Raw genomic sequence first — 15286 nt, 5'->3', positions numbered from 1 at the left:
GTCATAAGGTCACACTGAATACAGTTACTTAGTAAAGAGCTTCTTTAAAACTGGTTTATCAATAGGTCATAAATCCAATCTTATAAAAACTCAGAACTATTACGTGTGAATACCACCGACAGGCGGTAATCATGCTTACCTGGGAGAGGCAGGCAGTGATTCCAAAAAAAATCTGACATGACTCTGGAGAAAAACCATTTACTCTGTTTGATAGTTATTAAGATTCCAATTAAATGAGATTAGTGCACCTGCATTTCCCTAAGACATCCTATCTGCCCGTTTGAACATGACCCACCCCTGCCCTCCCACTGGATCCATGTAGGAAAAAGACAGGCTGACCGAAGAGTGAGACAGGCAGACTGGAGAAAGGAGCAGCTGACAGCACAGAAAGAACAGAGAGGTCGTGTGAAGCACACTTTCAGACCCAGCATCTCCACTGACTTCATCAATGAAGTGGGCACAGCACTCTCACAGGGAAAACCTCTGAGACCTAGCTCGCTGCGCGCACACACACACACACACACACACTTACATACACACACGGCACAGCCGTTAGTTTAAAAGCAGGTGAAAAGTCTCAGGTGTATTTCAGAAGCAAACATTAAGGGAACTTCTGTGGTATGGCAGAGAATCTTCCACAGAAGAACCCAAGTTCTAGTCTTATCACCACCACCAACTCTATGAACTTGGGCAAGACCAACTCTGAGCTTCAGTTTTCCCTTTGTGAAAACAAGAGTCAGAAAACATAATTACCAACACCCCCCCAGCTCTAAAGCTCTGATCTGTAAAATTCACTCAGAAGAGCTTACTGTGTGCCGGACACAGGGCCTATGGCTGCAGCAAGCGGACACGGCCTCTGGGTGCCTGCACTCTACAGTCTACTCAAAGCAAACGTGACTTTTTGAAGAATTTGGAGTGTCTACAGTTCAAAATGAGTTAAAGTATGACTTTGCTCTTCCTACAGGATACCCACGGATACGTGAATTGAGAGAAACAGACCGGACTGAAAATCCCGCTGCCTTCTGGAAGCCTCTCGCACAGCCCTGCGGAGAAACCTGAGAGAGAGCCGAGCCTGCATGACTGCGCTGTGCTCTACAGCCCCCAACGTCACGCCCTCAGCCCCACCCTCCACCACCGGTTTCCATCCTCCTACCTGCCCCTTAAGGATTTCCTCCGTCCAAAGACTTGGGGCCACCTGAACAAAGGCAAGTCTGGCGCTGTCCGCCCGTGAGCGGGCTGCTCTGGGACAGGCAACTAAGGACTCCGGGGCAACGGCAGCTTCTTAAGGGATCTTGTGGGAGAATAAATGACCTAGCGCAGGAAGACCCAACCTCTCGTCCTCAAAACCACCCTTCTCTCTCCCCGGCTTCTCCCCCTGTGCTTATAAAGACTACAACAACTCCCAAGAAACCAAAAGAACGAAAACTAAAACAAAACAGGAACGGATTTCCTTTAACTCTTTAGATTATGAGGAATCTTGGAACTTCTGAGTTGGAGAGGCTGAAGTTCTGCACATCCTCCAAGAACTGCTTACAAAGGGATGTCTTCTGTTTATTTGAGGCCACCTATCAATATTTAATATAAAAAGATTCCCTCCATCTGCATCAGTTCAGTAAGTAAAAATGCATTCACAGGAACTGCCTGGCACAGCTGCAAAACAAAACAGGGGAAGGACATCATCCCTGCCGGAGTCTGCAATGTTACCATCATGGTGGCACCGGGTACCCCTAAGAGAAGGGATCCCCACAAGCAGGCTACACGTGAAGTGACTGTCCAGTGAAGCTCCACACTGCCAGCTGGAAACAGAAGCCGGGAGGCTCAGGACACTGAGCAGCAGCCGGACATCTCCCAAAGGTGGGGGGGACTGTGCTCTGGAGCCACGCTCAAGACCGAGGCGAGGGACACCGGCGGCACGGGACACCGGCACGGGACGGAGCTCCGCGACAGCAGCGACGAGATCTTCGTGACCCCTCTGGTTTTAGTACCCAGCCCACAGCAGGTGTCAACACCTGTGTTAAATACACCTTCTACCCAACCTATCAACAACAACAGTGCACGAAACTAAAGACGGTCTGCTGTTCTCTTCCCCGTCTACTCCTCAGATAACTCATCATTTGGCTCAGGTACACTTACAATTTCAGAAATAGTCCACCTAACTGGACATCACAAAAATGGTCTGTTCCAGAGACAAGAAAACTGAGGTCCAGAGAAGCAGACTGCCCAAGATCATAAAGCCCAGGCCCAGAACTGAGCTCGTGCCCCAGGTTCCAGCCCAGAGATGCTGCCCCACAGCTGCTGCCCCTCGCACCAGGGGTGATGACAAGGAGCAGGTGCGTGAAGTCTGACGCAGAATGGAAAACAGGAGAGACAGAGAATGCACACACATGAACTGCCCTAACTAACGAAGCCACTGGTTACCGCGTCAGCCTTAAACCCAGATTCCCTCCTCCCTTCCCCAAAAAGGATACGGCAGAAGAGCTCCACACTGAACGGACAAAATCACCCAAGATGGCTGAAAAAGAAAATAAGAACTCAAATCAAAAAATATTTTCAAACTTTATAATCAAAATGACATTATTTCATCAGCATTGCTCCTAGAAATTATAAGCTGTTTTAATGGGTTACAAAGCACCCAGATCATGAGTACTCAAGTAGTAAAAAAAAAAAAATACCACAGTTATTAATACTCAAGGTGAAAAGCTGAATTATAGAATGAAGCACTACCAGATATTTTTAAAAATTATTACATACAGAAATTTAAATTCTAGGTGTACACACTTACTACTGCTTAAGCGTCTAGGCCAGCTGGAGACTATCCTAAGGACAGGGACCTAACAGCCATCCCCACTCCCTCCCCATCTCAGGTACATCAGCAGCTCCCTGGTTCCTGTCTTCAATCTTGAAATCCAACCAAGTGTAAATTCATGAGTGTTTTCAGTAAACCCCAACAGACAGAACATTTGCAAACCATGAAAAGTATCTCTGGTAATTTTTTACAAGTTCCAAAATTCAGATTCATTATAAAATCGTAGCTTAATTATTACCTTTTGGAGTAATTTATATTTTTAAAAAATTATCTTAGATTTCTACATTTAATTTTTAAAGTTACATTCAACTACATATTTCCCCATTTAGCCGACTGAAAAGTCCAGAAACTTTAACCCACTGAAAGGTACATACATACTTATTATTCATGCATCAATTTATTCATCAAGTATTTATCGAGAATCTACTTTGTGCCAGAGATGGTGCAAGGACTGCAAATAGACGCATGAAGGGGAGAAATGTGGTCTCTGCTCTCTTACCCCTCATGCTGCAGCCTTGTGACCCTCACCAATCTTCCGGTCTTGTCAGCCAGCCTTAAAATGACTCTAGAAAACCAAACCCCCTCATCATTTTCCAGGTGACACCAACAATGTTTCAGCCTCAGTTTATAACAATGCGTCTTCTGTGGACAGGATGTAGGAATACTGGGTATTTAAAAAAAACTGCAAGACTAGCCGTACTTGGGATCATCATTTCACCACAATCGGGCGACTTTGCCGAGCGCGCTAACTTGCTGCACGAAGTGCCCTGCGCTGCAAGACGGCACTTCACACTTCTATCCATGCCTTCCAGCCAACGCGCCTTCACATTTCTTTGATAACCCTGGGCAAACTTCGGTTAAATCAAGGGGGCTGGCCAGCATCACGAACTGCTACTGGCCCTGACTCTTCCACAATCAACATCATCCCGTGGGCCGAGCTTTATTCTCCACAGTGACACCTGGAGCCCTGCGGAGATCCTTGGCTGCATGGCTTAGCGCCAGGCTGCTTTCCAGAAACCAGCATTTATACTTATCCCTTCCTCTAGAGTGCAGGACGATTTTTGGAGCCTGGGGCAATGCACTGTGACAGCATTCGGGCAGGTGAAAGTGCGACTTTTCTCGAGACACTGGGAGAGGTGCCTCTGAGCAGGAGTGTGACCACGGAAGGAAGCTGACACTCTGGAAAGGTACCCCTTCCAACTATCATGCAGCACACACCCTGGGAAGTGTCCCTTTGCGAACCTGGGGGTGAGGGCAAGCATAGGTATCCCTGTTTAAGGATTTAGGGCTAGTCATAATATCCACGCAGAGTAGACCCACCCTCAGACCCTCATTCAGAGGGGTGTAGAAAAAATAATGCCAAGTCAGTAGGACACACCAATAACAATAAAGCAGAAATGGAGAACTAGAAAAGCATAGTAACAAGGAATTATTTATCCCAAAGGCCAATAACAATATATAAAAATAAGCCCACTGTAAGTCAGCATAATTAACATTTCCAACGATGCCCTAAGGCCACCAAGAAAAATATTTCCATTAAAAAAATTATTCTGTAAGTTTTGGTGCCTAAAGATGCAAGTTTCAAACATCTATACAATCCAAATACATAAATGATAAACTGTCACCATGCATTCAGATGCCTTATTTTTAAAATGCAGTTGTCAAATTTAGTAAGCTAAAGGCCAAGGGATCTGCGCTTATGGAACCAGGCCTCTGCCTCCATCAGCTGAGCTCAGACTAAAAACTTGAGGGCAGGGGTGCCTGGGTGGCACAGCGGTTAAGCGCCTGCCTTCGGGTCAGGGCGTGATCCCGGCGTTACGGGATCGAGCCCCACATCAGGCTCCTTCGCTATAAGCCTGCTTCTTCCTCTCCCACTCCCCCTGCTTGTGTTCCCTCTCTCGCTGGCTGTCTCTATCTCTGTCAAATAAATAAATAAAATCTTTAAAAAAATAAAAAAAAAATAAAAACTTGAGGGCCTAGCAGCATCATCTTGGGGTGCACACAAACTGCTGGGTCAGCTCTGACAAATTCCATCATCCTGTCATGTGGCACTGTAGTCCCTGGACAGGACAGGCACTGCCACAAATCACAAGCAGCCTGGAGCTGTGAAGTAGATGAAAGATGAGTGCGCCTGGGGCCTCGTTTCAAGCTAACACAGCCAAAGGGGAAGAGCAGGACGGGGGGTCTATTAAGCTAGATTGGCAAAATGGTGATAATTATAGAAGCTACATAATGGGTATTTTATGCAGCCTTATTACAGCCTGACTTTTCCAGAAATACAACATGTAAGATGAAGACGACTGTTTTTTTAGCTCACAACTCTAGCAAGGACTAATCACCATTCTGAAATGTTACCGCCCAGTGGCGACCGTGCCCGTGAGCTTAGGGGACCAGTCCACATCTGCGGCACTCACTTTACATTGGACCAGTCCCAGAGGCTCACCTCCCTACCCCATCCTCCATGGACTGGTGCCCAAGGATTTACACACTGAAATACACATTACTGGGGTTTTTTTTCCTCTTTTACATTTCACTTTGGGCAATTTATACATAAGTATATGTGTACATATAGGTTTTAAATTACGTAATGTTCTCTTACATATAAATAAAGGAATAGTAAAGGCGGTATTACAAAGTGCTTGCTGAGAAATGGGATTTGAGCATCATGAGATTTAAGAACCACTGCTCTAAATGGTCTGGCAACAATGACCTTAGTCCCCAACATTTGTTACTAAGGCTGCCCTTTTCAGGTTCACTCTGCAACCTGCATAATCTAGGGGAAGTCACTGTCTTGAGACAAGGGGTCCCAGGCAGCTGAGGGGGGCAGAGATACTGTCCCCACAGCCAAGGAAGAATGGAAGCAAACCAGAGACAAAAGCAGGATCCCAGGGAGGTAAGTGCGTGAGCCCACAGTCCAGCGCCTGTCACAAGCCTCTCTCTCTCACCAGTGGGGTCAGGCGAAGCGAGCAGGGACCTGTTCATGGTCGGGCTTCATGAGGGAGCTGGCCGTGCCGAAACAAGAGGTCCAGGGTAGCAATATGACCACCGCATGGCATCGCTGCAAATTAAAGTCACTCTGACTGACATGGCCTTCTCTGCAGAGTCTGGTTTTTGAGAACCTTCCCATGAGACAGATCTGCTTTCAGGTTTATTTTCAAAAACCAGGTTCCTAAGCCTGCAAGGCAATTTCAGACCTGGGTACTGATGAGGTACAGATTTCCCAGCGGCCAGCCAGCTTCTCGGCACCCCAAACTTACCGGCAATCTTTCCTAACTCCTAGCCTCTCTTGTTATTAAACCATAGTAATTTTCGTACTGATTTTCAGGCAAAGTATTTGATAGCACGCGCGCGCGCACGCACACACACACAAAAGCAGTAGTGGAATGAACTATTTTAAAACAAACATATAACACCTATGATTAGAAAAAAATTGAAGGACCAAAACTAGAAAATTACATTTCAAAACATGCATTTAACATCAGTCAACTCAACTACGAGCAATGAGGGAACAGCCCAGTGTGCAGATCAACAAACTGTGAACAAGTCACCCACCAGCTGAGGCCCCCACTTTCTAGAACAAACCACCCAGCGTCAGCTGGTACCAATAATGGCCACCGGGTGGACAGTGGGACAGTCACCATGACCACTGTCGGAGAGCAGTTAAACAGCACAGCAAATGGGGGACAGGACTCCCTCCAACGTGTCTAGCTGGAAATTAAGACCCCACTTGCCACAGTGGGGATGGAAAGTAGACCCTCCAGGAGTCACGTCCTGACAGGACTCCGCCTGCCCGGGGTGAGCATACTTCCTAAGGAGTCCCCAGCGCCCATCGCTGTACGTGGACACACCCATTTCCAGGACACGTCCCTGGCTCTCTACAGGGCCAGACGGGGAGGGGCAGAGAGGAACCAGGCCATGCCACAGCAGGTGCCTGAGTGACCGATCAGTACCTGCAATGTACAGAAACCTGGCCACAGCATGACTTACCGCAACAGGCCTCGCGCTGTGGTAGGCTGGTGACATGTCAGAAGAGCTCTGTTCACCTAGCAGCTTCCCATACAAAACAGTACTTGGGCAAACACTGAGTTACAGTAAGACTTTACACTGATTTCAAGACACATGATCAAGTGTATAAAATTAATGAGACTTACTACTGACCTTAACTACAGGTAAATCAAAGACTTCCCGAGCTTCTCCAACCTCAGGATTGTCCCCGTCCTCTGAAATTATGTGTGAGGCTAGAGCGTTGTAGGACACTTCCTTGGCTTTCCCAGCTTTGAGAAGCTGGATAACCTTCAAAAAACCACACAAATTAAAATGAAAAACGCCGCATTTCATTCTTGATTTACACAAAGTGTTGTGAACAATAAAATTTCTAATAAAAACACACCATGTTCGCAACACAGATTTAATAACCTTTTACTCTGACTCATATGCCATCAAACATTTGAGGACAGTAGGAAGCAGATCCTGATCCACTGACCGAGGAAGCATGGAGGCTGTGAGCCAGGTTCCAGGCAATGTCTCTGCCTGGAAAACAGAAGGTCTGACAGACGACACTCCAGTGCTGAGACGGGGGCCCAGGCTCAAACTTCAAGGCTTAGAGACAGGTAGTTTCACCACAAATGGGAAAGTTTCTAAAAGAGGAGCTAGATGAGCAGAATCTTGATGAACTTATGGAGTTAGACAAAAATACATGCACTGTTGAGGGGAGAGCAGCATTCGACACTGGACAGGTGACAGGGTCAGACTGTCACGTGCTATGCAAAAGTGTTTGTATTTTAATCTCATACAGAAGTGTCTTCTGGAGCGATGCAAGGGTTTTAAGCAGGGAAATGGCATGACCAGATTTTGCCAAAAGATTATGGTCAGTGCAAGAAGAACGGACTAAGCTTGAGACAACTGCAGCAGTCCCGGGGAAAGCAGCAAATAACTGACCCAAGGACTGTCACTAGGGACAGGAAGAAGAAAGAAGTGAGAACGCACAGGACTCAGTGCCTGGGAGGGGCAGGAGTGCAAGAGAGAGTGCTGGGGCCACAACAGTAGCATGCACGGAGGAGCAGGTTACAAGTGCAGAGGTGGGGAAGCAAGAAAAGTACTTTGGTTTGGGGCACATCCTCCCAATGCCAGGTGGAAAGTCTAGGAAAAGACATCAATGGTATCTGGAAGACGTGGGCCCCAACCAGATGGGGAGTCAATGGTGGCCGAAGTTCTGAGAGTGAGGCCCCCAGGTGCACAGTGGTAAGTGAATCGGAGGCTACTCACCTGCCAGAGACTTCAGGGACAGGTGGAGGTGAGCGCAGAGCCCGAAGAGCCCAGGGATGCACCACATATGAAGGTGACCTGACACCCACGTAGCTCAATTTACCCACAAGTTGGGTAAATTTTTTCAGAATGTTTTATTGACCAACGAGAGATGGCAACTGGAGCCAATGCTAAGTATTTAATAAGTGAAAAAACAGTGGTTGTAGCCAGGTCACCTCCACTTTCCTCCCTTCACCTCCAAGCACCTTTAGTTTCCACATCCACTCAACCTGACCCACAGAATATGGCGCCCTCCTCCTATCTATCCTCCAGCCTGCATTTCCAACCCTACTGCCTGTTTTAGGAGTCTTGAGACTTCAATCTCTCCCCTTCCACCCACGAACAATGACGTTCCCACTGATCCTCACACGCGTGCACACAGGCACACGTGCTCACACACCCAGGCCCCTTCTCCGCCTCCTCTTGCTGAAAAATCGCTTGGAACAACAGACCAACCTATCTTCACTTTCTCACCTCCTGCTCAATCTTCACCCACCGTCGCCTGCCTTTTCTACTTTACTTCATGGACCGAAAGATGCCCACCATGGGCTTCTTTCCAGTCTCCATACGACTGAATCTGTCTTACTAGATTTAGCTCACGTCACTCTGCACCAGGTGTACTGGTCATCCTGGTGTACCCCAAATATATCAACGCCTCCATTCCTCAGCACACGCGTTCCACCTCACCCTCTTACCTTCTGCGTACAGCTCAAGAAGTTCAGTGCTGCCTCTTCCTATGCACCCCAGCAGAAAAGTCTGTCCTTGCTGCACCTACCACCCTACACTGTAATGTCTTCAGGTATGCTCCCCAACCCTCAGCAATGACGGGACCTCAGGGAGGGGTATCAGGTTCCATTCATCTTCAGATTACATCTGCCATCTAGGCCACCGCCTAAACAGGTACTAGATGTTCAATATACGTGAACTTTCTGAATCCGTATTTGTAAGATTCAAGGAATCAATGTTCTGGCTCTAAATCCTTTAGAAAATATACTGTTTCACATCAAAGTGGTTTGCCAAGGACATTTTTAAGCACTTAGATTTGACTCATAGTTGAGCAAATATGGTTCCAATTCAGCTTGTTCCAGGTTTTAAGTAACATTTGGTTCAAGTCCCTCATAAGAGCCAAAGTCCTAAAATGAAATAAAGAGAGTAGGAAGGAGGTGGGGGAGAAGGATGGAGAGTGAAAGACAGGAAAATTATCAATACTGGAAAAAGCTTCCTGTTAACAGGCGCTCGTCATGATCACTCTGGGCTCAACACCTGTGTATCTTTAGATTCAAGGCTCAGTCTCTTCACCCTGTAATTACAGTAAAAAAGGATCCACCTTGGGGGTCATGCAAGGGACTTAGTTTAGTTTACTAAGATATCAAGAGATCAGCCTCTAGAAGGCCAAGACCAATCAGCCTTCCACAATTCCTTCCATGCCAAACAACATTACTGGTGGAACACCTGTCTCCACTCTGGAGGACTGAGGTCTAATCACCTGGCTCTGCATTCCCTCCCCTCCACGCTTAGCACTCACAGCAAATGAGACACCCCAGGTAACTTGAACGGCACAAACTTTAATAAAGGGAATCCTGTGAGGATTCACCTGAAAAAGATATTCAACTAAGATTCGCTTCCACAGTGGAAGAGTAACACTCTGACGTTTAAACAGAAGTATAAACTTAGGGGAAAAACAAGATCCTTTGGCATGAGCCTGTTAAATGTTTACAGTGATGGTGCTACCCGGGTATCTTCCACATTTACTGTTTAATCCCCCCAGTTAGGAAAATCAAAGAATGGGAATTCGCGGATGGCAAACAGCGCCTTGCACACGACTGAGGCTGCACAACCCCGACGTGTGAGCTCCGGTGGCTGGCCACAGCAGGGGCAGTTCTCTAAGCCCTCAGCAGCCTGGACCTGGGGTTCCTAGTTGAGCTTCATCCGCTTCGCCCTGTCCACTCTCGGAACCCAAACCCACGGGGTGGGCGGCAAGAAGGATGCTCCCAGTACGAATTTGCCCCAGAAAGGGGCAAAGTGGCAGTTGGCTGAAGTGGCAGGCTTGGGGGACTTACCACATGAGGCAGAACGCCGGACCCTCACCAGGCGGAGGTCGGTGACAATCCGTGCTAGGCCCGAGGCATGGTCCCCCACCCCCACGCTCTCTCCTCCTCTCTGGTCAGAAAGTAGCCCCGTCTCCACGTCTTCCCCTCCCTGAGCTCACCCTCCAGGTGCCGTCCCCGCTGATGGTCCCAGTAGAGCACGACCCAGATTCACGCTCCCCCTAATCGTGGGTCCTGAAGACTCCCCCGCTCCAGCCGCCCGGCCACGGGTTTCCCCGACCACCCCCACGTGCCCTCCCTCTCCTCTGCTCCCCGCCGGTCGCAAGTCCCGCAGAACCCCCACCCCCAGGTCCCCTGCCTCCCCTCCAGAAGATCCCGCAGACCACCCCCCAGGTCCCCACTCCAGGTCCCCTCCCCTAGGTCCTCTGCCTCTGGTGCCACGGGACCCGCATCCCCCGCCCCCCGTCCCCTCCGGCCCCAGGCCTGCTCGGCGCCAGGTGGCCCAGCGTCCGCGCAGCCAGGGCGGCGGGCCCAGCGGGGCCCGGCCGGAGGTGCCCCGACGTTTTGCGCCCGGGCGCGCGCCCGCGGCGGGAGCGGGGACGGGCCGGGGACGCGGAGAGCGGCGGACGGGGGCGGCGCGGTACCTGCGGGTCGATGTCGCCCACCGCGTAGTACTTGACCTCTCGGAACATCTCCTCGGGAACTTTGGGCGCCGGCTCCGACATGGTCACGGCGGCCAGAAGGCTCCGCGGCGGCTCGCGCCCCGCCCCGCGGGGCCCGCTCCCCAACGGCGCGGCCGGGGCCCGGTCCTGCGAGTCGGGCCCGCTCCCCCGCCCTCTGCGCCCCCGCCCGCTCCGAGCGGCCCAAGCGCGGGAGCCGCGCGCGCTCTGCGGGACGCACCATCCCGCCGGCCGCTGAGGGGGAGCGCCGAGGAGCTGGCTGGTAGCCGGCACCGCCCCGCGCTTCCGCCGCGGCCCGCGGCCCCGAGGGCAGGGGCACCGCGCAGCCCGCTCCGCAGACCCGGAGCCCGTGGCCGCCGCTTCCTCGCGAGGGGGGCCCCGGGGACGCTGAGAAACGCGCCCCCCCCTTGTTGCGGCCCGAGTGGGCCGGTCCCGGGAAAGAAGGGAACGCGGGGGCCCCTCCCGTCAACTCTGGCGGCCGCTCGCGGCGCAGGCGCGCGGCGGAGGGGGCGGGGTTTGCAGCCGGCCGGCTGAGGCGATGGCGGCGCGCGCCGGCCTCCAGCTGTGGAGGGGCTCACGCCGCCGGCGGCTGCCCAACGGAACCCGAGGTAACGCCTCAGCGCCCGCAGCCGAGAGAGGCCGGGTCCCGGGCGCCGGGTCTTAGCTGAGGGGCGGACGCTGAAGTGCGTCCGGGACCGAGAGCGCCACGGGCTGGCCGAGGGCTCCAGGCCTCGCCCTTGGGCTTCTCCCCGTCGCACCCGCACCTCACTCCTGCCAACGGAGGCCTTACTCCCCTCCCCCTATAGTCCCAGGCGGCGGCCCGCCGTGACGTACACTCTCTGACGTCACCCTGGCGGCGCCTCTCTGACGTGTCCTCGCCCTGACGTCACCTGGCGGCGCCGCGGAGCCCCGGGCGCCAGTGGACGCCGGCACGGTGGGCGGGGGAGTGCGGCCGGGAACTGGAGATGGAGGACACCGGGGCCGAGGTGGCCGCCCGCCGCTGCTATCAGCTGCGGAGTGAAAGGCGTTCTCAAGTCAGTGTTAGTGCTCTTGGTCCTTTAAAGGCCCGGGAACATCCGGAGTTCCCTTCTGAGGCCTGCCTGAGCTGGCCTCTGACCCCAGGTGCGGTGACAGGCGCTCGGGCCCGGGAGGACGGCGTGGCGGGACTGGGAGAACAGGGCGGCCGGGGAGGATGGGGTGGGAGGACGGAGAAGACTGGGAGGCTGGGGAGGACGAGGAGGACGGGGTGGCGGGACTGGGTGGCCAGGGAGGACGGTGCGGGACGGGGGAGGATGGGGAGGACGAGGGGGTGGCGGAACTGGGTGGCCGGGGAGAACGAGGCAGCCATGGAGGAGGGGGGAGTGTGGTGTGCGTGCGGGCTCGTCGCTTCCGTGTGTGCTTAGCAGCCAGCACATTCCTGTGATGAAAAATAAAGACACGAGTGCTTTTCTGAATAAGAATCGCTCTCCTTCCTCTGAGTACCGGACAATGTATCTGATGTTGATCACTACAGCATTTTATGTTCGATGTTAGGAAAATGTCGGTGTAATAAATCCCTTTTAAAGACCAAACCAAAATTAGCTTGCCCTGTTACTGTGTGACAGAACTTGTTTAGCTCTTATCTTCTCTGGTTAAACACTACATAATTTTAAAAGACAGAAACCATACCACACAGGTATTCTGTTCTGTAGGCTAGAAAAGAAGAACTCGTAGCGTTTGACAGAACAAACTTATCCTGCTGGGACTTAACATGATTCAATAAGGCCGACTAGGGAACTAACGTGTGTAGTTTAAATCTGCGCTATGTAAAGTACCAGCCTGTCATCCCCGGGGAGCTGCGCAGGCCAGCGGTGGTGCACACGTGCACCCTGCAGCAGCGCCAGGAAGGCTGACGTCCGCACAAGAGGAAACACTCAGTACACTGAAGACGCTGCTTTGCCAGGGACGAAAACTAAAAACCTTTAGACAAGTTCTAATTTCCTGTGGGTGGTGGATGCTCTGAGGAAGTCTACAAGACTGACATCCTGAAGTCATGAAGAATAACCCATCTCCCAAAGGACTAGAGATGACAGTTCCATTTTTTAAAATTAGCACTAGGACCCATAAAAATGATTTTCACAAAATGTTCATTTCTATAATATAAGATGTCCATATGCAAAGTTATGGAAGAAAAATACCACGTTCAGACTGCTCTATTTTTTTCCACAAATAGATATTTCTCGATTTTTGTAGCACTTTAGAAGATGTCCCAGTTTAGGGGTAATAACAGTATCTGTTCATTAAACAGAAGCTTTGTATTTCTTTAACTTTGATGCATGTACTATCCTCAGGACACTGAGCATTAATATTTTTCACTTCCCCCAACTAAGTTCAAAGATTGGTCATTTTGTTGATAATCTTCAGAGAATAAACAGACTGCTTGATGCTAATTTGGTAAATAAGGTCATCCATTTCTTTCTGTTTTGCAAGTTAGGTAACCCGGGGCTACAAAAAAGTGAAGTGTAAAATTGAAAAAGCAAAAGTAGAGTTGGGAATACTTAAATTGTACCTACTGGTGGGAACTTGAGGCATTATTTAGAAAAGTATTTCCAAGTGGCTTTTTAAAATACATCTCTGTATATTGTATACAACACTGTCAGTCTTGTTCTCATATTTTGTTCCATTCAACTGGTCACACGCCCCTTAAAGTTAGATATTAGCAATGTTTAGTAAACCTTTCATTTGGATTTATAGACTACAACATTTAACCTTTCTCATGAAAGGGGATACTTAAGTTAGACACACAAGCCAGAGTTTTATCTCAAGAGAACCAGGGAACCTAAAGGGTGTTGTTTATGGGAAAGGTTCATTCAACTGACACTGAGCACAGTTGCCTCCAATAATCATCTAGCTATTCAATGTAAAAAAACTAGTAAACGGGCACCTGGGTGGCTCAGTCAGTTAAGCATCTGCCTTGGGCTCAAGTCATGATCCTGGAGTTCCAGGATGGAGTCCCGCATTGGGCTCCCTGCTCAGTGGGGAGTCTGCTTCTCCCTCTGACCCTCCCTCCTCTCGTGCTTCCTCTCTCAAATAAATAAAATCTTAAAAAAAAAAAAAAAACACAAGGAAAATAGTAAATTACCCCAAATCCCTTCCCCAGAAGCAGCACTTGAACTCCTTCCAGACATTGTCCCATATAAACACATTTTCTCCTGAAAAAAATTACACCACATATACTGCTCTGTTGCCACTTAAAAAAGAATTGTCCTTCCTGTGGCGCCTGGGTGGCTCAGTCGTTAAGCGTCTGCCTTTGGTTCAGGGCGTGATCCCGGCGTTCTGGGATCGAGCCTCACGTCAGGCTCCTCCACTGGGAGCCTGCTTCTTCCTCTCCCACTCCCCCTGCTTGTGTTCCCTCTCTCGCTGGCTGTCTCTGTCAAATAAATAAATAAAATCTTAAAAAAAAAAAAAGAATTGTCCGTCCTTGTCAAATGTGCATTATTTAATGCATATGCCATATAGTTTTTTAATGTACCTGAATTTAATATACCTCTTGCACACTTGTTTCCTACATGTAACAATTACAGTGCTGCAATGAAGCAGTCATCATAAAGTACACAGTGGTTCTGTACTCTGTCACACTGACAAAGATTTTAACACCCCGACTCTAACTTCCTGAGCTGTTCCCTTCTCTTTAGATCTATTTCCATCTCCAAGATACTATGAGTCAATCTCACTTTTTTAATAGGAAGGATACTTTGAGGATGAGAAACCCAAGACCCAGAGATGTTAAGTAACTCACCCATGATCACAGTTAGTAGGGCTAAATCCATCTTTTTGGATTTACTTTAATTCATTCTTTAGAAGAATTAAAAGGAACAAGTTTAATCTCACATAGAAAAATGGTTATCTCTAAAAATAATATTTATGGTATGGAAAATTTAGCTTTGTATCAGTTAAAAATAGTCCACTCATACATATTTTTGTGGTTAATGTCTAGTCCTCCTTTGGAATTGGCTGAAGAAGAGATGATCGTTACATTTAAGTTCAAAACTTCCCGATTTTAATGTCTTGTGTCAGTTTTAATTTTCTGATTTAATTAGTTTCCTAATTAGAAGGGGTTAAATTAATTAACCTCATTATTTACTATATATTTAATGATTTCTTCTCTATTGGGAGTTACTTAATTTTCAATAATTGGAAAGCTTATGACAGGAGGGAATATTGCCAAGTCTCACACTTTCTGCTTGACGACCAGTGGCAGGAACAGGACAAGCTGAAGGGGATTTTAGGTGAGGTATCAGGTACGTGCAAAGGCCCTTTCCCCCTTGTTTTGAAACATGGTACATGTAAAAACAGGTTGGGATTCCATAATTTCTATCAAATTAGAACTCAATGGATATATCATTTATTTAAGGTTAAAAGATATCCTAGGACATAGGATTTTATAAGAAATAACCCTACCACATGAC

General features: G+C 49.2%; 1 protein-coding gene across 3 annotated transcripts in view; it reads right to left on the bottom strand.

The window, feature by feature from the left end:
• Window positions 1-11021, bottom strand: part of PAXIP1 (PAX interacting protein 1) — a 50532-nt gene extending 39511 nt beyond the window's left edge. The window contains exons 1-4 of one of the 3 annotated variants that reach the window (XM_087860657.1): window positions 10803-11021; window positions 6965-7099; window positions 2469-2512; window positions 140-203 (exon numbers count right to left, since the gene is read on the bottom strand). In XM_087860657.1, the coding sequence (XP_087716783.1) occupies window positions 140-203; window positions 2469-2512; window positions 6965-7099; window positions 10803-10883 (324 nt within the window). In that variant the 5' untranslated portion in view covers window positions 10884-11021. Of the gene's footprint in view, window positions 1-139; window positions 204-2468; window positions 2513-6964; window positions 7100-10802 lie in introns of those variants that run through there. The other 2 variants (XM_087860656.1, XM_087860658.1) reach the window with 2 other exon arrangements.
• Between the last annotated feature and the right edge of the window lie 4265 nt (window positions 11022-15286).

Source organism: Ursus americanus, chromosome 3 (genome assembly GCF_024610735.1).
Source record: "Ursus americanus isolate L20-20 chromosome 3, mUrsAme1.1.p, whole genome shotgun sequence".
NCBI lineage: Eukaryota > Metazoa > Chordata > Mammalia > Carnivora > Ursidae > Ursus > Ursus americanus.
This window is presented reverse-complemented; position numbering and strand designations above follow the sequence as displayed.